Source organism: Numenius arquata, chromosome 23 (genome assembly GCF_964106895.1).
Source record: "Numenius arquata chromosome 23, bNumArq3.hap1.1, whole genome shotgun sequence".
Lineage (NCBI taxonomy): Eukaryota > Metazoa > Chordata > Aves > Charadriiformes > Scolopacidae > Numenius > Numenius arquata.
Window position 1 is genome coordinate 7,998,152 of NC_133598.1, and position 26,193 is coordinate 8,024,344.

At 44.7% G+C, this 26,193-nt stretch overlaps 1 protein-coding gene across 1 annotated transcript; it reads left to right on the forward strand.

Moving 5' to 3' along the window:
* Nucleotides 1–843: 843 nt before the first annotated feature.
* Nucleotides 844–18,510, forward strand: DHX8 (DEAH-box helicase 8). The gene is made up of 23 exons (XM_074162998.1): nucleotides 844–997; nucleotides 1,400–1,485; nucleotides 2,096–2,168; nucleotides 2,602–2,687; nucleotides 3,283–3,392; nucleotides 3,487–3,798; nucleotides 4,101–4,245; nucleotides 4,798–5,001; nucleotides 5,524–5,611; nucleotides 5,949–6,046; nucleotides 6,588–6,735; nucleotides 7,130–7,311; nucleotides 8,434–8,628; nucleotides 8,818–9,003; nucleotides 9,516–9,726; nucleotides 11,362–11,543; nucleotides 12,281–12,421; nucleotides 12,713–12,868; nucleotides 13,698–13,835; nucleotides 14,248–14,376; nucleotides 15,051–15,247; nucleotides 15,397–15,576; nucleotides 16,125–18,510. The coding sequence occupies exons 1-23, from the start codon at nucleotides 844–846 to the stop codon at nucleotides 16,342–16,344; spliced, it is 3,621 nt and encodes a 1,206-aa protein (XP_074019099.1). The 3' UTR covers nucleotides 16,345–18,510.
* The last annotated feature ends 7,683 nt before the right edge of the window (nucleotides 18,511–26,193 follow it).

Below are 26,193 nucleotides of genomic sequence, written 5' to 3' on the forward strand. Positions count from 1 at the left end.
CCTTATTGGCATCCATTTCGGCGAGAAGAAAATGCATTTTGTATCGTGAAGCAAAAAGATTGCTGCTTTCCAGCCAGTGGTGTTTGGTGGCCAGAACACACAGTTTGTTATATTGTTTTCTTGTGTACTTTAGCATTTAATGCTTTCAACTTGAACAAGCCTGAGAGTTCATCTCTGACTGGAAAAGCTTAGTTTGCACAAATACCAGGAATCAGCTGGTTTTGAACTACCCAACAGCATTTGCAGGAGGAGCAGCCCTGCCAGCTCCCCTCCTCCCAGGACGGGCACCTGGATCCCTCGAACCACGGCGGCGTTGACCATCCGTCCTCGGGTTCCGGGTTGCCCGGCGCCCTTCAGGCGGCGAGGCAGGAGCCCGGGAGCTGCCGGACCAAGGCTTTCACTCAGCAGTTCAGCATTTTCCCGTATCTGAAGGAGAGAACCAAAGGTCACAGCAGTTGAAGGCTGTTGAAGAAAGGCTCTGACCCCGTCTTCAAAACGCGCCTCCTGCACCCGCCGGGCGCTGCTCCTCGGCCGCGCCGGGCGGTCACCGGGCAGCGCCCTCCCTGAAAAAGGGTTTGAAGCTCCACGTCCCCCTCGTCACATCCTCGCAGCGCCGTGCGCTCCCCTCCCCGCTGCCGCGCTCCCGGCTGCGCTTCAGTCCCGCTGTCACCGCTCATACTGGCGCCATCACAAATAACGGCTCTTCCGCAGCTTCCTCCTCCGCCACAAACCACAGAGCTGGTGTCATAGACCGGCCTCAGCGCCGAGTCGCTCTAGTACCCCCCGCCCTCTCCGTGCTCGGCGGCGCGTCCGCCGTCACTCGCCACTTCCGCCGCGCCCCGGATGCGGAAGTGGTGCCGGGTGTACGCGAGCGGGGGTGGAGTCATGGCGGACGTGGGGACGCTGGAGGAGCTCGCGAAGCTCGAGTACTTGTCGCTGGTCTCCAAGGTGTGCACCGAGCTCGATAATCACCTGGGCATCAACGACAAGGACCTGGGTGAGTGTGGTGGGCCCGGCCCGCGGTTGGGCCTCTCCGTGGCGAGCGCGGCCCGGGCGCTCCTGTGGCGCGGCAGGCGGCGGCCGTCGCGTTGCGGGCCTGAGGGCTGTTGTCGGACAGGACGCGTTTTGCGAAGGGGCTTTTCGAATTCAGAAAAAAACCCTCTGTGATTTTCCTTCAAAAAATATTGTGAGCGTGAGAGAACGCTCCGATTTGGGCTCTTGGGAAGGGAGGCGAGAAGGAACCAGAGGGCCACAGGCGAGCAGCCACGCAGCTTTTCCGTGGGTAGATGGACCCAGTTGGTGACTGTGTTGCCGGGAGAACAGCCTTTATCCAATCATAAAGTATTTATACTCCCTTTTTATTATTTGTTCTAATTTACTGTCTGCTTTTTCTTCGCAGCCGAGTTTGTGATAAATCTTGCTGAGAAAAATACTACATTTGACACATTTAAAGCAGTTCTTCTAAAGAATGGTGCCGAGTTCACTGTAAGTGAACGTTATTTACCTCTTTTCTTGTCCCGGTGTGTTTTATAAAGCTTTTTGTTTTAAAGAGAATGGTGGGAGGGATAATTATTGGCTTTCTCCAATTGGAAAACTATGCACTAATTATCTTTTGAGTATCTGTCTTATCAAGCCGTCTCCCTCTCTCTTCTTTTTTTGTTTTATTTTTAAACTTTTGTAGTTTCTGTGAGGCATCCTTCTGAGGTTCTGAACTGCTTATTGTCTCGTTGCACATATCAAATATGGAAGAAACAACTTTTCACAAAGGCAAATGTTGTCATAAGTCCTTTCATGATACTTAGATGCTGGATTCATGAGTTCCTCAGAAACAACTGTAGTTGGATTAAATAGATGATTGAAAATAACAAGTAGAAAAGTCACTTAAATGGAACTTTCATAATCATTTTCAGATTCAATTTATTATATATTTTTAGGATGTACACAAAGTCCAGTGATACCTTCTTAAAATTAATCTGCATCTTCAGAATTGAGCATTTTTTTGGTCCTGCTAATAAACCCTCACTTTTGCCTTCTAATAGTGGAAATCAGTATTGCAGTCATTTCTTAGATTAAAGTATTTTATTAAATTTTTCAGGATTCCCTTATTAGTAATTTGTTGCGTCTCATACAGACAATGCGGCCTCCACCAAAACCATCTACGAGCAAAGGTACGCGTAATCTTGTTTCTCCTATCAGTTCAGTGTAAAAAGGAAAACAAAACTCTTAGTCTTCTGTAGATTTTTGCCGTGTTTGGTGAGATTGATGTAGTTATTCTAGTCTTGCAAGGCAAGACTTTGTGTCTTACTGTGGCAGTAGGAGCCTCTCTGTTGTTAGTGGGAGATTAGCAAAGCTGTTTAGGCACTAAAAATTTACTGAGTACACTATTTTGAGTGTTTATGTATTTCACAGATTCACTAATAATCATAATTGTATTTGTAGGAAGGTAACATCGTAATCTTTGAATTGAATCTCTGTAACATCTGTATCAACCTTTGCATTCAGATGAAAGTTAAACTTACAGAAAAATCAAGAGTGAATCATTCTAGCTCTTCTAAGTTTGGGTGGTTTTGTTTGTTTTTTTGTTTTAAATCTCAAAATCAGAGACAGTTGTCAAACCCAAATCGGAGAAGGAAAAGTTGAAGGAATTGTTTCCAGCCCTTTGCAGGCCAGACAATCCCAACGTCAGGGTAAGGTCATAATTTCAGATTTCTTTTGTATGTGAAAACGTAATTTTTTTAAATCTTTTTTTTTTTTTTTTCTGTTTCGCCTTAATGTGAGTGTCTCCTGCTAGTGCATGGATAAAAGTGGACTATGAGAAATGAAATATAGAAGAGGCAGAAGGCTGGTATTATTGCATGTAGTTATCAGGAAGAGCTGTTACAGCAATTGCTACGTTGATGCTGTTCTGCAGAATACCTGGAAGATGAGGTTTTTGTGACATGAAATTGTTGCCTTACGTAATGTTCAAAGCAATGATGGATTACAAATTAGATAAAAATTTTGGACGTTCATATGCTACGAGGGACTTGCTCTTTATATTTCTGTAATAATTTGAAGTGTTGAGATGAAGCTGTCTTTTGTATAAAAGCAAAATTGTCTCAATATTGTAGCAAAATATAGGGGAAGCTTTTTTTTTTCCTTATTTTCTATATGCTTTCTGATCTTTTTTTTATCGTGCATTCTTTCTAAATAGATATGCTTGTGCATGTTCTTTCTGTAGATTAATTTTCTGTCACAGACTTTTTATCAGCCTTCTTATAGAACTCTTCTCTGATCCTGCAGAATATGTTGGATGAAGATGATGTGAAAGTGGCGGCTGATGCACTTAAAGAACTTGAAGCTCTGATGCCTAGTGTGGACAGGCAAGGCAAGCAACGGAGCAGCGACCACCGGTGGGTTTCCAGTGTGTCTTTGGGGGAGGGGTATTACCTGTTGTTCTGTTCTTACATGGAATTTCACTGCAAATACGTAATGTTTGTTTGTTAGGGCGAAGAAAAAGAGGAAGAGTCGAAGTCGTAGCAGGGATGGGAGACGAAGGCACAGATCTCGCTCTAGGTCTCGTTCTAGGACTTGGGATAAGAACAGGGGAAAATCCAGATACCGGTCAAGGAGCAGGAGTCGGAGTCCCAGTAGGGACCGTAGGGATCGAGAGAAGTATGTTGAGAAGAGCAACGAGAGATGGAGAGACAAACACATCGACCGTCCACCACCTGAGGAGCCTTCCATCGGAGACATTTACAATGGCAAAGTCACAAGTATAATGCAATTTGGATGCTTTGTGCAGCTGGAAGGACTAAGGTACCTTCTGATGTTCACAGTAAATCCGGTACTATTCCATCTGAGTTCTCTTGTCTGCCAGTATCTTAAAGAGGTGCTGAGGCTGGAATAAGGTATTCTGGGTTTTGATGCCAAAGTGAAGATCTGTTTCAGAAAAATGAATTCAACAGCAGAGAATGTTCTCTTTATAAAAAACAGTTTATGAATGTACACAATCAATCAGTTGACAACAAAATATTTTAATGCAGACTCATAACGATGTGAAGGACTGTCAGAGTAATAAAGCACAACATCTCATGCCCTCCTGATTGTTTTGCCTACAGGAAGCGTTGGGAGGGCTTGGTCCACATCTCAGAGCTTCGAAGAGAAGGACGGGTTGCCAATGTTGCCGATGTTGTGAGCAAAGGACAGAGAGTAAAAGTCAAAGTGTTATCCTTTACTGGATCCAAAACCAGCCTGAGCATGAAGGTATGGAAAACATAATATAGTGCTTATAATAGTTTGTGGTGCCAAAATTTTTAAAGATTACTCCTCTTGCTGCTTTTTTCTCTTTGTGATGAAAATTGATACCCTTCAAGTGGGAGTTAAAAAAATTGTTACTGTTCTGTGTTTGTGACCTATTACTTTTTACTCATTTTCTGTAGGTTCTTGTTTTTGATGTAAAGTTCCTAACAATTTTTTGACTTGATGCATTAGCTAAATGACAGGGCAAACCTCAAGTGGTTGCTATGTTTGTCTTCCTCTTTCAGTATGAGAGAAGCATTTCATTTTAAATGAAATCGCTGCCATTGCCAAAGCAGATCAGTGTTCCAGGCCTTGGGTTGTACTTACCTCATAATGCCAGCTGGAAAAAAAAAAAAGCAAGCATGCAAAATAGCATTTTCTGTGTATGGGCTGCTGTTGCCAGTAGTCTCCATGAGTAATGTACTCTGCATTTTCTCTTGTGGTAGAAGAAGCACCAGTGTTAATAAATAAGGAGAAGCGCAATGTAGTTATAGCTGATTGATTAATCTAATGTAGGATGTTGATCAAAACACTGGGGAAGACTTGAACCCAAACCGGAGGAGAAACCTGGTTGGAGAAACTAACGAAGAAACCTCTATGAGAAACCCAGACAGACCCAGTCACCTGTCCCTGGTGAATGCTCCAGAGGTGGAGGATGACAGCCTTGAACGAAAACGCCTTACCCGAATTTCAGACCCAGAGAAATGGGAAATTAAACAGGTGGGTTTTCTGTTCAGGGAAGTAGGATGTCAGTCAGTAAAATTGCTAGGGAGTTTCATGAACTAGAATATAGCTCCTTGATTGTTTGTGTAACTTACTTCTTACCTCTACATTGCTGCCTTCTTGTGATTTGGGACTCCTAGCTTAATGCAAACTATGAAGTTATCCCTGCTTTTTTGCAGAAGGTTGGACCAGGTAACCAGAGATCATTCTGAGCTGGGGGATCGTGACCTTTATTCAGGGACACTTTGGTGGTATTTGATTATCGATGTGGCCCTGCACGAGCCAGCTGTCTCACACTGACGGTATTTAGAATAACAAAAGGACTGTTTGCTTAGAGGCTGGATGACTTGGGGAGACTGTGCCAGAATGCAGGACCATTCCTTTGTTCTGAGATCACAACATTCCTTTGTTCCTGTTTTACAAGTCTGGCAATAGCATTAGAACTGAGACCTCTTACTCATGAGTTGTGTTGTGTTCGTTAGTGGGGACAAATTAATGTTGTATTCATTCTGTTTCCAGATGATTGCAGCTAATGTGCTTTCCAAGGAAGAGTTTCCTGACTTTGATGAGGAGACTGGGATTCTTCCTAAAGTTGATGATGAAGAAGGTAGTGTTTCCAAGTAGTCTTATTTTATTGTAAATTCCTTGTGTTTCTGGATGCGTTTTGATTTAAAAAGAGATGATGATAAAAGTGCATGTTAAGCGTCTCACAACTTGCTGTCATCTGAAACATTAGGTACTAGTGTTGCTCTGGCCTTATTATTAATGACATTTGGATGTGCTCTGTTTGTGCATTCATTTTATTTGTGGTGTTTTCACTTTTAAAACTATTAAATTACATTATAATCAAGAATACACAGGAAGCACCATTTGAAGAGGTACTTTTATGTACCTGGAAGAAGATGTTTAACTTTTCCATAAAAGTTGTCACTTGTGAATTTTAGATGAGGACCTTGAGATTGAGTTAGTTGAAGAAGAGCCACCGTTCCTTCGAGGTCATACTAAACAGAGCATGGATATGAGTCCCATCAAAATAGTAAAGGTAAGATATTTCCAGGACTAAAACAAATATTCTTGATTTAATTAAATAAATATTTGGGATTTTAACAACCAGTTTTCCACCTGGACATTACTGAGAGCCCTGAAAAACATTACCAATGGACTGAGGATTCTTTCTTTACTTATAAAGCTGGTTTCTTTAACTGGTGACAGTGAAGTGGAATAATTGAGCCAAAATGCACATCAGCCTGCAGCAGCAACTGTTTCACACAAGCATGTTAGAATATGCTTTCTCTTTTCTGCTTTTTCTTAATTTTGAAAGTAGAAGGTGGTAGAGAAATACTTATTTTTCATTGGCTGTACCCATAGTCCTTCTGACTGGACAGTGTGGGGATGCTCCATATTAGTCATGACCGCGGAAGTTCATGAGGCTGGGCTAATGGAAATATCCTGGAACTCAAAGAGATAAAAAGTTAACATCTTTTAAAACATCTTCAGAAGAGGCTTCTAAAGGACAGTGGCGACAAAGAGATAATTGAAGGATTTTGAGTGCTTGAAATCTTAACTTTTTTGTTGCTTTCCAGAATCCAGATGGTTCCTTGTCCCAGGCTGCAATGATGCAGAGTGCTTTAGCTAAAGAAAGACGAGAACTTAAACAAGCTCAGAGAGAAGCAGAGATGGATTCTATCCCCATGGGACTGAACACACACTGGGTGGATCCTCTCCCTGATGGTATGTCTGAACACATCTAAGTCTAAACTGAGCCTTTTTTGTGACAGTTGAGTAAGCCAGGAGAAACATCTTGACGTAGTGTTTGTCTGCCTTACTTTAAAAGGAAGGCAGAGAAGAAATGCTTTTCCACTGTAGTGGAAATAGGAATGTCAAGGGAAATGTGCAGATATATCCTGCTGTCCTTCAAGGATGCACTACTAAAAGGTGCGATGGATAGTGAAGCAATTTTTTTACATGGAAATTAATGTAATAGTGGGGGTATACATGTAGGAACTCAGAAAATACTTAAACACACGTGTGTGGAAGTCTTGAATAATGGAACAGTAGGAGCAGGATCCATCAGAGTCTGTGGTGTGTGAACCTGAATGTAATGGTGAAATTATTCCTTTTCTAGTGGATGGAAGACAAATTGCTGCAAACATGCGGGGTATTGGGATGATGCCCAATGATATCCCAGAGTGGAAGAAACATGCATTTGGTGGCAACAAAGCTTCTTACGGTAAGAAGACCCAGCTTTCCATCATTGAGCAGAGAGAGAGTCTCCCAATCTTCAGACTGAAGGAGCAGCTGATACAAGTAAGACTCTTGAAATGGCATTCTTGCTTGAGCAAGCGACAATTTAAAATCACAGAATGGTTTGAGTTGGAAGGGACCTTAAAGATCATCTAGTTCCAACCCCCTGCCCTGGGCAGGAACACCTCCCACCAGACCAGGTTGCTCAAAGCCTGGCCTTGAACCCCTTCAGGTTGGATGGGGCAGCCACAGTTTCCCTGGGCAACCTGGGCCAGGGTCTCGCCACCCTCACAGCAAAGAGTTTCTTCCTGAGATCTCATCTCAATCTCCCCTCTTTTAGTGTAAAACCATTACCCCTCATCCTATGACTACTCTCACTGATCAAGAGTCCCTCCCCAGCTTTCCTGGAGCCCCTTTAGGGACTGGAAGGGGCTCTAAGTTCTCCCCAGAGCCTTTTCTTCTCCCAGCTGAACAGCCCCAGCTCTCTCAGCATGTCCCTGTAGGAGAGATGCTCCAGCCCTCAAAGCATCTTTGTGGCCTCCTCTGGACCCACTCAAACACATCCATGTTCTCCTTATGTTGGGGGTCTCATGAGAGAAGAGTAGAGAGGGGTAGAATCACCTCCCTTGCCCTGCTGACCACGCTTCTTTTGATGTAGCCAAGGATGCAGTTGGCTTTCAAAGAGTCCACAACTCTTTGATTGTGACTATCCAGCCAATTCCTTAGCCACCGAGTGGTCCATCCATCAAATCCATGTCTCCCCGATTTAGAGACAAGGATGTTGTGCAAGACAGCATCAAATGCTTTGCACAAGTCCAGGTAGAAGATGTCAGTAAAAATATTCTTGGTTCAGCTTATTGACGTATGAATAGCCAATTGATAATTTTAAGTGCAGAACTGTAGTTCACAATAATTATTTTAAATTATTATATATACCTGTATATTTTAATCAAGCTCCAGATATTTATTGACATAAATAAAAATTGAAACTGGGATCGTGTTGCAAGGGATGAGTCAGCCAAACAGTTAAGCAGTTCGCTGACTTGATCAGTAGGAACACTTGTATGGCTTGGTCTGGGTCAGCTGGAGCAAGAGCAGGAGATGCTCAGTTTACTCCTAGATGTACTGTGTTGATTTTCTTGTTGTTGTTTTTAAATTTTGACAAGTGTATTATGATTTTTTTAGGCTGTGCATGACAACCAGATTCTGATTGTTATTGGAGAGACGGGATCTGGGAAAACAACGCAGATTACCCAATACCTGGCTGAGGCAGGTTACACATCAAGAGGAAAGATTGGATGTACTCAGCCTCGCAGAGTGGCCGCAATGTCTGTTGCGAAGAGGGTGTCCGAGGAGTTTGGTTGCTGCTTGGGACAAGAGGTGAATTTCCATGCCAAAGAACATGTCAAAAATAAGCATGAGGAGAAGTAGGAAAAATCAGTACTGGAGCTAGTTTGCTCGTTTGTCCATGTGTCTGTTCCCTTGTAGGCTGTAAAATGAGCTTGCAGAATTAAAGGTGCTAATAACTTAATTCTGTAGCTTCAGTTTCGATGCAACTCTTCTTCCTAGGTTGGCTACACCATTCGATTTGAAGACTGTACTAGCCCCGAAACTGTTATCAAATACATGACAGATGGTATGTTATTGAGGGAGTGCTTGATAGATCCTGATCTGACTCAGTATGCCATTATCATGCTGGATGAAGCCCATGAGAGGACCATACATACAGATGTGCTCTTTGGGCTACTAAAAAAGGTAATGTAGCATTTGATTTATTTTTATTGCTTCGGTGTCTTCTGTATGCTGTGTATGGGTAGGAGCACACAGGGAAAGGCGAGGCTGCACAAGTCAAGTTCATTCATGTGCTCAAAGAGTCTCTTCTGAAACAAAGCAAACGCTCCTAGGGGTTTATAGTCCAAATTTTCATGAGATGAGCCTCTGTGCGAACACAAAGCCAGCAAAATTCAGCAGAAACAATGAGAATTGGCAGTCCAGAATGCTCATAATGAGGGATGAGCAGAGGAGTGTTCTTGCATTGCTCTTCCTTCTCTGACAAAGGCTTTCTGTGATAGGTGCTGCTAAGAAAGGTTTGAAATGTGACCTTAGTGGTCAATTGTTTGAAATTCTGGCTACTGGGATGAGCTGCCCCTCTACTCAGACATCAGAATGCCTGATATTACTGGTTGTATTTCTCTGACTTAATTCAAGTGCCATATGTTAATAGTCCCAAAGGCAACAAATGACGTGAACTTTCTATCCTGCTATAGACAGTGCAGAAACGGCAGGATATGAAGCTGATAGTGACGTCAGCAACGCTGGATGCTGTGAAATTCTCTCAGTATTTCTACGAAGCACCGATCTTCACAATTCCTGGCAGAACATACCCAGTAGAAATTCTGTACACAAAAGAGCCAGAAACAGATTATTTGGATGCCAGTCTTATTACAGTAATGCAGATCCACTTAACAGAGCCACCAGGTGAGTGTGGAATGGTCAGGGGTAGCTGGTGATTCAGGACTCTAATACCTGTGAGCAAAGTCTTTCTATAAGTCATGGGTTGTGTATTAGTAACGTGAGCAAAATGCTCTCAGCACTATCCTCCGTTGTTTGCAAATAGGGTAAATAAAATGCTGAAAAAGTTGGGTGAAACTGAAGTTGAAGAGCGGGGGGTTATTGGAAGTGGGCAACATGGGTTTACCAAGGGTAAATCATGTTTGACCAATCTGATAGCTTTCTATGATGCTATAACTGGTTGGTTGGATGAGAGGAGGGCAGCAGATGTCATCTACCTTGACTTCAGCAAGGCTTTTGACACTGTCTCCCATAACATCCTCGTTGGGAAACTAAGGAAGTGTGGGCTGGATGAGGGGACAGTGAGGTGGATTGGTAACTGGCTGTATGACAGGACCCAAAGGGTAATGATTAATGGAGCGGGTTCAAGCTGGAGGCCTGTAACCAGTGGTGTCCCCTAGGTGTCAATACTTGGTCCAGTCCTGTTCAACATATTCATCAGTGACCTGGACGAGGGGACAGAGAGTATCCTTAGCAAGTTTGCTGATGATACCAAACTGGGAGGGGTGGCTGACACCCCGGAGGGCCGTGCTGCCATCCAGCGAGACCTGGACAGGCTGGAGAGCTGGGCAAGGAAGAACCTCATGAGGTTCAACAGGGAAAAGTGTAGGGTCCTGCACCTGGGGAAGAAGAATGTCAGGCACCAATACAGGTTAGGTGTGGACCTGCTGGAGACAAGTTCCGAAGAGAAAGATCTGGGGGTCCTGGTAGACAGCAAAATGACAATGAGCAAGCAGTGTGCTCTTGTGGCCAGGAAGGCCAATGGAATCCTGGGCTGCATAGGGAAGACTGTGGCTAGTAGGTCGAGGGAAGTCATTCTCCCCCTCTATTCTGCACTGGTGATGCCACAACTGGAATACTGCATCCAGTTCTGGGCTCCGCAATTCAACAGGGACAGGGAACTACTGGAAAGAGTCCAGCGGAGGGCAATGAAGATGATTCAAGGATTGGAGCATCTCCCTTATGAAGAAGGGCTGAGAGAGCTGGGACTCTCTAGTCTGGAGAAGAGAAGGCTGAGGGGGAGACCTTATCAATGCTTATAAGTATCTAAAGGGTGGGTTGAAGGAGGAGGGAGCCAGACTCTTTTCAGTGGTTGCCAGTGAGAGGACGAGGGGCAACGGGCACAAGTTGGAACATAGGAGGTTCCACTCAGATATGAGAAAAAACTTCTTCACGGTGAGGGTGACAGAGCCCTGGAACAGGCTGCCCAGGGAGGGTGTGGAGTCCCCTTCTTTGGAGATTTTCAAGACCCGCCTGGATGCAGTCCTGAGTAACATGCTGTAACATGCTCTAGGCAATCCTGCTTCAGCAGGGGAGTTGGACTAGATGATCTCTATGGTCCCTTCCAACTCTAAAAATTCAGTGAAATTCAGTGAAAGACTGAAGTATGTTGCTTCTGGCTAAGAGTTGTTGCCCAGGGGCTAGCAAAAGTTGGGTATTCTCTGCTTTAAATGGAGAAAGTGAGGGATGGCAATGTGGTAGTGCGGGAGCTGTACTAAACAGAATTCATTCTGTGGATGATTTAATTTACTTCCTGTGTAGGTGACATTCTGGTGTTTCTGACTGGTCAGGAAGAGATTGACACAGCCTGTGAAATCCTCTATGAGAGGATGAAATCTCTAGGACCTGATGTTCCAGAGTTAATTATCCTACCTGTATATTCAGCTTTACCCAGTGAAATGCAAACCAGGATTTTTGACCCAGCCCCGCCAGGAAGCAGAAAGGTAATTTCAGCTAAGTATGGCTTCATCTTCACCTGACACGTTTTAATAGCGGGCTGTATTACACTGCTAATCAGATGTCTTTTTTTTTTTTTTTTTTTGGCACTTCTGATTCTGGTAGTTACAACTGCAGACAAAATGAAGTAGTTTTGTAGAAACAGTGGTTTATGTAGCTTAGAGCACATTTTGGTTGCATACGTGCCTATAAGTGTTATCTAAGCCTTTGAATGTACATAAAAGTGTCTGGGTTAGCAGACCTCTGTGTGGGATGCTCTTGGTGTGTTTTTTAATGCTGCCTTTAAAGGATATTAACTTCAGTGAAATCTAAATGCAGTTCTTGTTGGATGGATGTAAATTTCCTACCAAACAGCTAATGAATATCCAGAGATACATTCTCTAGAAGATTGTTCTCTACATATGGACTGTGTTTGAGTGATAGGCAAAAATTCTCCCTGAAGTCAGTGCAGTCTGCTTACAAACGTGTAATAATCTTTCAATTGCTTTTAATTATGGATTTTATCATACTCTTTTCTCATATTGTCCAAATCTAAACCAAATGTAGATACTTAAAACCTATCAATCTCTGACTGTAGCATGTTTCTTCTTTCAGTGTTAAATGATAGTAGTTGTATTTATAACAAATTGCTGGTATTATGTAGAATGGATTATTTAAGTTTAGCAGCATGGTTGGCTTGGCAACCAGAGACAGAACTGGTACTGAATCAGACTGTTGTTTGCAGGTTGTCATCGCTACTAACATTGCCGAGACATCTTTGACTATTGATGGGATATATTACGTAGTTGATCCTGGCTTTGTGAAGCAGAAAGTTTATAATTCGAAGACTGGAATTGACCAGCTGGTTGTTACACCAATTTCACAGGTAGGCATTCTGTATTTGACAACTTTTTTTTTTTTTTTTTTTTTTTTCCTGCTGGTAATGTGTGTCTTGATGTGGTGTCCAAGCACATGGAAGCAAAGTGAGACAATGATAAAACCACATTTCTGATAACTCCCTGAGACTCCTTGAGGCTGTGCCTGAGGAATATGTACTCTGCTGGGTTGCACTGAAATCTCTATTAACATAATTAAAATTGTGAATAATTATTTTATTCTACTTGTTTTCACCTGTGCCTGTTTGCACCTGTTCATTGAGATGCCTTTTTATCTTTAGGCTCAAGCAAAGCAACGAGCGGGAAGGGCTGGGAGAACAGGACCAGGAAAATGCTATAGGTTATATACAGAGCGTGCTTATCGAGATGAAATGCTAACCACCAATGTGCCTGAAATCCAGAGGACAAATCTGGCCAGTACAGTACTTTCCCTGAAGGTGGGTATTTCACCAATGTGTAGCAAGCCAACATCATCGTGTTTCGGTAAATTGAGTCTCTGCCTTTATGAGCCTCATGAAGTACTTCTGTAATTTCAGATCCTTCCAGTGCACAGAGGTATTTTGAGTGGGAGACTGCATCAAATGCAGTTCTCGGGCACTGGAGCTTGCCCCTGTGTTTTTGTATTGAGGGTTATAATGTTGAATATCCACCTAAATTACAAGTCTCAGCTGCGCAGAACAGTTAGTTGCAGGAGGTTTGAGAAACAGGAATCTTATGGGCAGTACACGTCCTATGTAAGGTACATTTATATTCTTAACAGATAGGACACTATTTTAGGGTGGTTTTTGATCTCCAAACATATGTGTACCACCCCTCTGGGAGTCTGCAAACTGGATCTAACCCAGTACATAGCAGCTGGGGAAGCTGCTGCCTATCCCCCTTTTTGGGAACAAGAGGGAAGGTGGAGACGTGTTCAGTGTCCATTGGAGCTGTCAAGCCACACTGGTTTATAAGGCAGGATTCCTCAAAACTGGCATGTGTCTCCTTGATGGAATCATCTTGCTTGAGAGGTATGGAACAGTACCAAAGAAACAGACTGGAAAACTGGATGGTGGGTGAAAGCCATGGGCCAATGTGGATTATCTCAAGTGTAGAAATACAGCCATGTATTCATGACTGCGGTTACAGTTGAGATAACAACATGAGACTAGGGTTGCTTAAAGTTCTGTAGTGCCTCGTTGTTTGATGGTTATATGTCTCTCGCTGGAGTTTGGTGTCTTCCTTCTCAGTGTTTTAGCTGGGGTTTTCTCCGCTCCCTCTGTTCAGGCCATGGGCATCAATGATTTGCTCTCCTTTGACTTTATGGATGCTCCCCCAATGGAAACTCTTATAACAGCCATGGAGCAGCTCTACACCTTGGGAGCTCTGGATGACGAGGGACTGCTCACGCGACTTGGGCGCAGGGTAGGCAAAATAGAATACTTCTGAGTGCTGGTGGGGTTGCAAATATTTAGGGGGTGACGTAAGAGTAGTTGTAAAGCACTATTGCCTAGCACTATGGGTTTCTTTTTCCCATTATTCTCGTGTGGTAGCTTTTCACATACTGCTTACGTATCTTCTGCTTTTTAAGGAGCAGCTATTTATTACTCCTTATTCCTAAGGTTACTTTTATTAATGTCTAGACATTTCCTGTAATTATTAGGATATTCTTCTGGTAGTGAATATAGACAAATAATTTGTGTCATGGTGAGTAAAGTTATTTTGGGTAAAACATACTGCATGGAAGCATGGAAGAGAGGGCTTTGCTGTCTTTTGCACTGAGAGCTCAAGATTTTTCCAAGATGCTGCAGGGTACCCTGAATCGGGTTTCTTGCAGATGGCGGAATTCCCTTTGGAGCCTATGTTGTGTAAGATGTTGATCATGTCTGTACATCTGGGATGCAGTGAGGAAATGTTGACAATAGTCTCCATGCTGTCCGTACAGAACGTGTTCTACAGGCCAAAGGTAAGGAACGTGGCCAAGGAGCTGCAGTGTCACTGTTTGGGTGGGTTTTGTGTGCTTGCCTCAGGTGATAGAGAGTGAGAGTATGTGCCAAAATGAACCTGTAGGTCATTTTGAGACTGGTCATATATCATACGTTTCTGATGTACCTTTTGGTTACACACCCTGTAGATGAGGGTGTTGGTAGTTTCTTCGTAGACGGGAAGATGGCAATTAGAAGTCTCACATTCTCTTTTGTATTTCCTGGTAAACACATACAATCCTAAGCCACGTCCGTCCCAGCTCTGGAGTTCGCAATGCCTTTGTCATTTTCAGATACAGAGAATGTATTTCTCCATGACAGTCCTATCCTGTGCTGATTTCTTTTAAGTCAGCAAGCAGCAGACTATGGTATGGTAGTATTCCTCAACAGCAGGCTCCCCTTGAATCCATTATTGCTTCATTATGATGGCTATAGTTTTGGCTCAGTGAGAGCAGTCCCAGTGACCTTTCTCATCACTTGGTCCTAGTCACTCACCACTCAAAATTTTGTGTTATCTTCTCGGTCTTACATCATGTTTTTTGGTAGCCTTAAAAAATCATGGTATGAGTGACAAGGAGTCCGTGTCCTCCTTCACGTTGCACAAGGATTGTCTCTACAATGTAGATACCCGATTGATTTGTATTTTATATGTTAGGATAAACAAGCACTTGCTGATCAAAAGAAAGCCAAGTTCCATCAGACAGAAGGGGACCACCTCACTCTGCTGGCTGTGTACAATTCCTGGAAGAATAATAAGTTTTCAAATCCCTGGTGCTATGAGAATTTTATCCAGGCCCGATCCTTACGCAGGGCACAGGACATCCGCAAGCAGATGCTGGGCATTATGGACAGGTGAGCATGTCAAGAAGGACAAGTAGTGACTTCGTTTTCTTAGAGTTCTTGCGCTGTAGTAGCTAAACTAAATTTATTAATCTAATGTTGGTAGCTGCACCCAAATCTGGAGGACTCTAATTTTTTTCTCTCTAACTCTTGTCTGGCAGGCACAAGCTGGATGTGGTATCCTGTGGGAAGGCAACAGTTCGAGTCCAGAAGGCCATCTGTAGTGGTTTCTTCAGAAACGCAGCAAAGAAGGATCCGCAGGAAGGTTATCGGACACTCATTGATCAACAAGTAGTTTATATCCACCCGTCCAGTGCTCTCTTCAACAGGCAGCCGGAATGGTAAGGAAGGCAATATCATGTAATTTTCTATTACAGTTCAGACTTCGTAAGTGAAAAGCTTGTGGTGTGCACTATTTGTGGAGTATAGATCAAAGTATAGGCTGCTGATTTCTCAGCAATGAGCAGAGGGAGTAAAGTTTCAAGTCTGCTTTTGGCTCTTTCTGCTGCTATAATTAGTGCCTGTGCAGAGATGAGATTCACTGTTTGAGCCAAGGCCAGGCCTGGAGCCTGCGGTTCTGTGTTTCTGTATTGTGGAATTGAGTTTAAAACACTGAGTATTGAGGGTGGGAGTGAGTAGAGAGAGAATTATTTTAAATCAGATGAAGTAGTTCTGTGCTGAAGAGTAGTTGTGAAGTAGGAGAGGGGAAAAAAAAAATGGTAGCTCTTCTGGATGGTTCTTTTGGACCCTGCATTGGAGTTTATAAGGAACTTACGCTGAAGGAGGGTGAAATGGAGGTAAAGGAGCAAGCTCAGATACTCCAGGCCTTGCCTTATCTCTTTTTTTGTTGGGAAAAACTAATTTCCAGAGTTGCGGTCCCTTTTCACAGGGTGGTGTATCATGAACTAGTGCTGACCACCAAGGAATATATGCGTGAAGTGACAACTATCGATCCTCGCTGGCTGGTGGAATTTGCGCCAGCTTTCTTCAAGGTTTCTGATCCAACCAAGCTGAGCAAACAGAAGAAGCAGCAGCGGCTGGAGCCCCTGTACAATCGCTATGAGGAGCCCAATGCTTGGAGGATATCGCGTGCATTCAGACGACGATGAGCCTGGTTCCCTCGTGGACTCTTACTCATTTTATATTTGTGGGACTGTGATTTTTGCACTGCTGCAAGTGCTTCCTGAAAGAAAGGACACTGAGTTGAAGCTTACCTACAAAATGAACAGAAAATAAGTATTTTCTGAGCAAAAGCACAAGGGGGCGATGTGTGCTCATGTCAGCTACCCCTCAGATGCCACGGCTCCATGAAAAACATCTTGAGTCTCCTCGGTGTGTTGCATCATTTCAGAAATGGTTCTTGGAGCGCTTCTTTAGTCATTCCCCTTTTAAGAGACAAAACCTGAGACTCGGAAATCTGGGCACTGTGCTGAACAACAAAAAGATAACGATTTCAAAATAGTTGTCCACCAACCTAACTGTGTTCTGAATGACCAGACAAGTACAGGCTGGAATAGTTCACCCCGCTAAAAGGGATTTATTTCTACTTATATTCTTGGACAGTGGCTGCTTTTTTGGGAGCTGCTTGTTCTCCTTTTTTCCTATTTTATGCATTTTCCTGTTAAGTGTAACTATTTTACGCGAGCCTTCTGTGGTGAGATATTTAGTATCTGTGGCGTTGGGATAAGGCAGGAAAGATCCCTCGAAGCCCAGCTAGAATGTCAGTTATACTTGGACAATGGCACAGGTCAGACTGTGAGTCTTATCCTTCATCACCATCTCCTGCGTGCTGAAGGCTAATATATCAACCGGTAATTAACCACATCCACTCTGGAGCACGGCTCTGTCTGTGAATGTAAGTGGTTACAGATGTTTAGACTTTCTATACAATGTGTCATGTGTTTTATTTCCACTTGCAATGTTTGGTGACATCACGACTGTTTTTTTTTTTTAATAGAGTATGCTCTTACAGCTAAAATGTCTGTAAAACATTGTGTAACAGTTTCTTGTTAAAAAAAGCAATTGACTATTCAGTGTGTGCTATGTCATGCTGAAGCTATCTGTAAATTATTTTTCCTGTTGCAAGCAGATGAAACTTATTTGACTCCATAGCTGCAGATACTTTTTTTTTGTTTGTTTCTTTCCAAATTGGGAAATTTGCTAAAATTCTTGTTGAAATGAGTAGAATGAAGTTGGCTGGTTGTTTTACACTCAGTGAATTTGAAGAACGTTTCGCACAGAAAAGTAGTTACAGTAGAAATCTGTACATATGTACAAAGGTGGGCAGGAATGTTGTATATACTGTTTTACTATGTTGTATAAATGTCTTCAACTTCCCTGTGGTGTTACATTTTCTTAAAGATAAATAGAATTAAAAAGTTCCTACGTTTGGAAGCTTTTTACATCATGGCATTAGGCAGAGAAGGTTTGTCCTATTGACTGCTCTTCTGAGCATATTCTCCTTCCACAAACTCTGCAGCTGCATCTGTTACTGTTTTCTATGAAAATTTGCACTTGACTTTCAAAAGTCAAATGAAAGATGTACAAGAGAAAATGTGCACCGTGGAAGTCCTGGTTGTACAGCATACTTTAAGGTATTTCTGTTCCAAATTAATTTTGTATTTGCTTTCTGACTTACGGTAGCAGAAAACATCAACAGCAAGGACTTTCTTTTTTTAAGTGAATGATTATCATCTATGTGTGTTTTTTCTTTCCTTGTGTAATTTCTTCAGTAATTTCCTTTAATTCATTTACAAAAACTTTTCCATGTCGACCTCGGCTGCATCAACCTGTTACTGCCCTGAGGTTTCTGAGAGTAACATCCTAATGTCTTCTCCTGTTTATGTGATTTTTAGTTGGTTTATCGTGTATAAAAATCTGAAAATAAGCTGCCTGATCCCAGGGTAGAGCCACAGACTGTTCTGTCAGTACTTACATGACTGAAAGTGTTCCTTGAGCTCTCCTGTGTGAGGTGCTTGTGTAAGCGCTTCCCAACCTGCCTCTGTCTAAACGAGCTGCGTTGTTTTAAATGGTATAAATTGTAGAACTTTGGTTCATTTTGACTGCACTGAGTTAATGCACTAGAACTGGTAACACAAGTTCCTTACCTAAAGGAAAAAATTCTGCCAACAGAGGCCATGTCCCTACTCCCGAATGTTTTCAGATGTGTTATGTTTAGCATAACTGCTAAAAAGTTCCTGAGTAATACAAGTAGTATGTGTGTGCGTGCACAATCTTTGTGTGTCCCTTTGTCAGCAATAAATTGCCTCCTTGCCTTGAGCAGGACCTTGTGCTGCAGGCTCTGCTGGCGGCGGGTGGAGTTTTCTGTGCCAGAGGCGATGCACTGGCCCTGTCTCCAGTCTCACAGGCCAGGAGAGAGATGCCCTTGCCCCATCTCCCATCTCATTACTGCCAGCAGCAGCAGCAAATACAGGGGCTGAAAGGCCCATCCTCAGGCTTGGGTGGCTCCCTGCTTCCAGTAACACTTGGTTAAGGTGTTGGAAAGAAGCTTCAGCTGTAATAAAGGGGGAAAGCTTGGGCTGGTGAAGCACTGGGGTTACTCTTGCACCTGCTGACAGAGACCAAACTAACAGTAGTTAGCCACAAGTGAACAGCAGGGAAAAGCGGGGGTACAGGCAAAGTGAGAATAACTGAGCAAGAATAAACTGAAGGATCACGAGTGTGGTTCCCACAAGAAGTTGGTGATATGGCACCAGCCTTCACGGGGAGGGGGGAAGGAGCTGTAGGTGAAGGCTGAAGCTAGGGTTGCTTTTTTTTTTTCCCCTTCTAGAAGACCAAGGAGCAATGTGAAATGCTGAATGGTTCTCTGAGGAATTCCAAGCCATCTGTGAACCTCTCTACTCCTTAAATGTTGTGGAACATTAATGCAAGTAGTGTGACTAAGCGTTGCTGGTTCCTGTCCCCTCTCTGGTCTCCCGGAGGTTAACATGGTGTCCTTGGCCTGCTGGGGACCTCACTCTGCTTGTGGAGACGTGAATCTTTCTGAACAGACGGAGCAAACAATCCTCAGTCTCAAACTCCAGTAGTGTGTGCCATGGGCCAGTTTGCACATGTTGGTTGATGGTCAAAAGCTAAAAATTCATAGCAAAAGAATACCTGACACATTGGCGTGTACACATACATTTGCACACATCCAAAACCAACCTTTTGCCCTAATACAGGAAAGACAAATAAGATTTTTACAGCCATCCCCACATATGCCCCATCTGTTACAGTAACTACCTTAACCTCATTAATGGGCTTGTTACTAGAGCGGGTGTGACAGCAATGTGCTACTTACACAATGGGAGGTTTGTTTTTTAGTAATTCGGTTTTCATGAGATTCCTGTGACAATTGCAGAAGGCCGTGATACTGACCCATTAGGAGTTTAATGGAATTTTTCATTTATGAATGTATTGTTCTTTCAAGCCAGCTGGGAATACAGTGAGTAAGTGTCTGATTTTAGCAAATGTGTTTTGTATGTGTATGTTCTGTAACCTGCATAAATCCTCTGGCTGGTCTGTCCGTACACTGGAGGTGGAAGAGCAGGGCTGTGCTGATCTGAATATGCTGGTTTATGTGGATCAAAACTGATCTTGTAGTTCTTGTAGCTGGTAGGCCTGTCCATCTGTCCAAACGCAGGTCTGTGCTGCCAGCTACACCGACAGCACTGCTTTTTTGTTGAGTGTAGAAAGGTCTCCTATTTGAATTTAATACTGGTCCACTTCTAGAAAAAAGGCAAGGAGGTGGAAGTGAACTGGATTGTACTCAGTCAGTGGCAAATCCTGGCTATTTTGAAACCTGAATGTTAGTTTCTACCATTTAGGTCTGCCACAGCAACAGTGTCTGAAAAGCCTGTTGATGGAAATCCAGTGTTAGATTTTCTTCAAGTTTAGGAAACATAAAATCTATCACAGGTGTGGGGAAAAGCCTTATAAATTCTTATGCCTCTCTTGATTAATTCTCCACCGTGTCCATTTAGGACTTAAACACTCCCACTCTGCCCTATCCCCCTACACATAAGCCTGCCTCCCTGAAAAGTTGAGGGGGACTCATGGCCCTCAGGTGGATTTGATTTTTACTTAATTAAAATGCCGTGTCTCCCTCCCCCACCCCCTGTGGTGTGCTGTTCGAGCTCTTCTCTGCAGCTGTGAAGTTCTTGCCTTGCCGAGGAGCAGGATCAGCGAGAACTCCCTGGCCACTTTTGCGTCTAGGCTCTAGGGTGTTCAGGGAAACGCCAGCTGCCACTAGCCCCAGGGCTGCCGGGGGCTGCCCTCCGGGGATTGCGTGGCCGCGGACACGCCGGGTGCAGCTAAGGTAAGGAGCACTCGTCTGCGCAGTTGAGTTGGGCAGAGCTGGAGAAGGGTGAGGACCTGCTGGGTGACACAGGACTTAGCTGTGCCCCGAGAGCAGGCAGGTGGCCGCTGCCTGCGTGGAAAGCTGAGCTCCTTGCCCTCTGTTTGAGGGGAATGGTTGGCGGCTGTTCTCTGTGCCTCTCGTCTCGGGGGCTTGTTGGGTCTCTAGGGTCATTTCTGCATTTAATTACCCTTAGGATCTGGGGGCAGTCAGGGCAGGACATGCCCTACCTTGGCAGCGTTTGGTTCACAGGCGGTATGGAGCCTGCTGGGCCTGCCATCCTGCAGCACAGGCCTTGGGCCTGGCCCCCAGCTCCTGAGACCCTGCTGCTGGCAGGGTCTGCCTGCTGCTGTTTGCTGCTGGCAAACATGAGCGGGTGGCTGATGGCAGGACCGACAGCAGCTGGCAGAGCACGAGGCACTCGGGACTGTGTGTGTTGTGTGTTGAGACGTTCAGCTGGAAACGCTGGTGCTGAGCCAAAGGCACCCGGCTGCCCCTGTTCCCGTGGCAGGGCTGGGCCGAGGTGGCGGGTGGTGCCTGGGCAAGCTAGGGTGAAGTGGTCTCCAGGACCCCAACCTGGCAAGGCGCTGGACTGACCTCTTTCTCTAGGAACAGCCCCTGAGGAAACCTCCCCAGAGTCGGTGCCTGGGAGACCTCCCAGGGACTGTGGCAGTCTCTTGGTCCCTGCAGACATAAATGGTCAGAAAAGGCGCTCCTCAGCTTCTGCTGGTACGTCAGTGCAGTTTGCTGTGCTGATTTCTTGCTGTGTTTCTCCTAACAGAAGTAAGCAGGCTTCATAATTTCTCTGTTACGTGTTCTTGCAGGCGCTTTTAAAACACCTTTACCTGTGGGTCTGTTTATAAGCATTTTTTCCTGCAACAAATCTTCCCCTTTGTGGTGTTTAGTTAATTTGCATTGGAATACTTTAATTATGTGGAAATCTTCAAATAGGTAGGAATAGTTTAGTAGATGCAGTGACAACCAGCGGGCCATGCCTCGGTCACCCTGGCTGAGGGGGATCCGTGTTTCTGTCTCACAGAATCAAAGCAAAAAGGACAGCAATGGTAGTGCCTCCAAAACATGCTTGAGGCTAATTCAGGCAAATGGAAACAGGTGCCACAAAGCAGTAGCTCAGCAAGAACGTCAGAGGCACGTCAGGTGCCATTAGCTATTTCGGCTAATAAGCTCTCCTGAGATACCTCCCTTTCCACTGCTTTACTTTCTCACCTGATACCTGTCTGTAGGTCCATAATGGCCAAGAAAATGGTTACTAATCTCCTAAGCAGAGGCCCTGACTAAGCAGTGACTGTGTGCAGTGCAGAGGAATGTTTGTTCAGCTACTTGTTCTGAAGAGACCAGACGCAGGAAAGCCTTTAAGTAGTTTACAGCTATATAGGCTGGTACCTGTCGTGTTGTTCAGAAAGGGGAGCGGGCTGCAGAGGGGGGATGTGCATGGCTGCCGCCCCCCCCCCCCCCCAGCTGCAGGGAGGGGAATGTGCTTCTTTGCCAGCCTGAGGGGTGGATGCTGCTCTGGGGCAGTAAATGCTGCCCTCAGGGTTGACTGAATGGTGGTCTCCTGCTGAGGCCTCCATTGATTTCAGCGTGGCTCTTCTCTGTGTTCAGCGTGCTGGTGGGCACTTCCCCCTCTGCCGTCTCATTAATGTGTCAGCCATCAAGGCATAAAGAGATCGATATTCATTGTGCAAAATGGTTTTGCACGTTACGGTACATTACAACGTGTCTGTGATTCAAATGCAGAGGAGAATGGGGAGATGTGTATAGGTGTCATTAGGGCTGATTCATTTATGGGAATGAATCTCCTGAGCATACCAAGAAAACTTCTCGGGAGTGTTATACCTCCATAAAACATTACGAGGAGTCAAATGTCATGGTGTTAATGCCATTGGAGTTACCTGTGCTCCCCCGTGGCTAGCTTAATGGTATAAACGACAGACTGCTCCTCTTGAGGGATGCTCACCTCATCCCCAAGCCTGAATGCTGAGCAGAGCAAGCACAAGTTCTTCCTAAGACTGTCTTATGGAGACTTCCATGGGAGCGTTTTACAGGGTTGTGGGGGAGCTGCTTATCTCCCTCCTGGAAGCTCAGCTGTGACAAAGACAAAGGTTTGTGGCTCACCAGAGCAGGGAGCTGGCGAGTCCCAGGCTACCTCTGCACCATAAGCGACAGGCTTAGTGCTAAGGAAACAAGACCCTCCTGGGCTCAGGTTAAAAGTACTGACCAGAAGGGGTCATGGCCGGCTCTGGTTTTCTTTGCTCTGCTGAGCCTCTTAAATAGGTGTGAATGAGAATATGCTGTACACGGGAGTGTCTGCCTGGCACAGAGCGCTCAGTGTTCCCACCAGGGTCTGTGTGGTGGACAAGAATGGCACCAAAGGGGCAAAAGGGTATCTGCTGCTCTCCTCATCTTTTGAGGTGACAGTGCTCATTTCCTCTGGCTTCTGGAGTCTTGACCTGGCTAGGCCAGAATTTATTCCTGGCAGATCTCATCCTGGCTCTCTTCCCAGCACTGCTAGGAATGATGCATCACCCCTTCTGACCTGCCCACAGGCCTGACGCATGTTGTCAAGGCTCGGCCTAGCCAGGTGACATCAACTGTGTTGTATACAGCCTCAAAAAGATGAATGCACTTTCTAATAACTGTCTTGCCTTCCTGTTCAGTGTTCAACCCATAAAGTGAGATTTGCTGCTGTCCTTGTTCTTCATTATCACTGTTCATACTTATTTCCAGGTATCTGGTAACAGAAATATTTCCTGGGTTAGCATCAGATAGTTCAGCTCTGCTCAGCAGCTCGTTAATAATAGGGGTAACTCTTTTGCCCTAGACACTACACTCTAAGGGTACATCTGGGACATGCTGTAATGTTACATGTTAATTGTTTACTATGACCAGAAAGGAAGTTTGCATCATGTTCTGAGTAATAGGTTTATGGTGTTTCCTGCTGGGCTTTGTACCGTTGATGTAGCAGGAGTAACAAAGCCATTGCAACAATAGCAACCACACGGGGAAAAAGAAATACAGAAAAAATTACATTAGGAAGAAGTGACTGCTTAGAATTTATTTCTGGCTGGTCCTAAAGCATCATCATATCCTGAGGAATAACCTGCTAGGATAAATCTTGAATATAATGAGTAAACAATAGTAAAAAGTGTGACAATGTTAAGTAAATTTTTATCCAGATGTCAGTGCTTGTCATGAGCAGAACTCTGTCTTTAGAGGGTTTTCCATTAAGAATTGTGTTGTTCTTACCTTTCTTACCTGCCTAATGTAGAGCAAAGCTCAGCTGTGAATTTGTATGGTGAAGGGTTACTGACTTAAAGGCATATTGCACTGGCTGTACATTCTCTCACAGAGTAACATGCACTTCTCCCCACTCAAGTGCCAAAAGCATTAGCTCGGGAAAAGACAGCTCTGCCGTCTGTATCAAGAGTGGTTGCAATTTTGCTGTATGACCAGGAATGTGAGTGACTAGATCACAAAGGTGAAACACCTTCTGTGTGGTGGGATGGGGCTGGCACTTTCAGGATGACCATGAGAAATTTATGACACTTTTCTGTTACCTCCAACATCTTTCCCTAATCAGCTGCCTCTCTGTCTTGCTGAACTGGAAACACAGAGTGTATATATTCACTCTCAACTCTCTGATCTGGTTATTGTAAATCTCTGCCCTTTGGAGGTCGCTGACCCTCAATTATGAGAACCTGATCTTGCTCATTTCCAGAACTGCACTGCAGCTACTGATCTGTTGCACTGACTTGACAAGCCTGAGTGAAACATGGAGCTAAAATTTCATCCAAATGCCAACTGTCTCCCTAATTCCCTTTCTGGAGGGAAGATTTGCTGGGCAGAGGCTAGCCCAAAGAGTACTGGATAAATGTAAAATCTGTGGGAACCCTTCAGATTGAGATATCAAATAAAAGCAAGCTACTAGTGTCATTAATTAGAAACACAGTGTTGCAACAGGGTACAGCCCACACCTACATTTTGCCTCCACAAGGCAAAAGGACTTGCCTTAGGAGGTACCTGACTCTTGGGGAAGGTGCAGTGTGAATCAGGGTGGCTCCTGTCCCTGCTGCAGCCTCTACTGGGGCTCAGGGGGGTGGCCTCCACAAGGCATAAGGACTTGCCTTAGGAGGTACCTGACTCTTGGGGAAGGTGCAGTGTGAATCAGGGTGGCTCCTGTCCCTGCTGCAGCCTCTACTGGGGCTCAGGGGGGTGGCCTCCACAAGGCATAAGGACTTGCCTTAGGAGGTACCTGACTCTTGGGGAAGGTGCAGTGTGAATCAGGGTGGTTCCTGTCCCTGCTGCAGCCTCTACTGGGGCTCAGGGGGGTGGCCATGTCTGGGCAGGGCTCTGCCGCTCTCAGGGCTGGCGTGCCCTGCACTGCCCCGATCACTGTACCAGCTCAGCAGGTGGTAACACACTCACTTTCCTTGCAAGCAACTTGATGTGCCACTGCTCAAGACAGAGATGATTCAGGGAAAAGTTAATTAAAACCATGGAGCTTGGCTCAGTGGCCAGTGTACGGTAGTGCGGGAGCGTGGGCGATGTTCTCTGCAGCTGCAGAGAGCTGTTCGCCTGACACTAGGTACAGCTGGAGGTTACATATTTCATGGTGATCTTTCAGTCCTGGTTGTACGACTTGGTTGTGAAGATATCAAGGGAGTGAAGTATTCATTTATTGAACTCCACCAAGATTCAGAAGTAAACACGCATCCCTGAACCCTCTGGATCAGCTACCCAAAGCTGCAAGCTGGTGCTGAGGAGATGGGCAAAGCAAGCGCAGAAGGTAAGGGAGGTCTAGCCAGGAGCTGAATGAAGGTGCGCTGGCCAAAGACATAGACCAATTTATTAATTATAGTATTTTTACACTCATAAATAGTAAAGGCAGCTTATACCAGTGGAAGGGTTCCCCTTCACCCTCATTTCTGGGACACCAGAGGAAGTGTGCTTGCCAGGTGGGAGCAGGGCAAGACAGGAAGGCCAGGAGCTGCCAGAACAGCAAGTCTCTGGAACCACACAGGGATCAGCAGAGCAGGCTGCTCCGAGTACCTGGCCTCTTCCTGGGCAGGGAGAGCTGTCTTTCCTGGCCCTCATGCCCAGGGACAAGGCTGGAAGAGCTGGCATTAGCCATGCAGGGGAGAGTCCTGGGGGGAAATCAGGCTTTCAATCAATATACAGAACTTCCTCTAGAGGTTACCACAGTGGCAGCATTGGCAATGCTCTGTATTCAGCAGCTGGAACATCAACCTGAAGCAGTAGGAAACAGGCTTTTTCTGTATGGGTATACTATACTGCTCCTTGTCTAACTGGGTATGTGGTCAGAGCTGCTAAGTAAAAAGTGAGGCACCTCTCAATGAGGACGTGGTGCCCATTATAAAGGTTCACTATTGTGGAAAATCAGTCAAAGTCTAGTTATGTTGTATGTGCTCCATTGGGCTGCAGAGATAGTTGCCTTTAAACACATCAGGATTTCCCTAAAACATGCAAACATTTGTGGAGGTAAAGTCTAAATTCAGACATTAAGAACTACATATGGTTTAGGTTACTTTGTAAAGCATTTTCTTAACACACCTCCACCAGG

Bases quoted from the DNA above. Each gene is read 5' to 3' on its own strand.
- DHX8 (XM_074162998.1), top strand. From the start codon at position 844: ATGCGGAAGTGGTGCCGGGTGTACGCGAGCGGGGGTGGAGTCATGGCG. The intron at 9,727-11,361 runs GTGAGTGTGGAA...CTTCCTGTGTAG, and splicing joins CCACTTAACAGAGCCACCAG to GTGACATTCTGGTGTTTCTG. The intron at 13,836-14,247 runs GTAGGCAAAATA...GGTTTCTTGCAG, and splicing joins TCACGCGACTTGGGCGCAGG to ATGGCGGAATTCCCTTTGGA.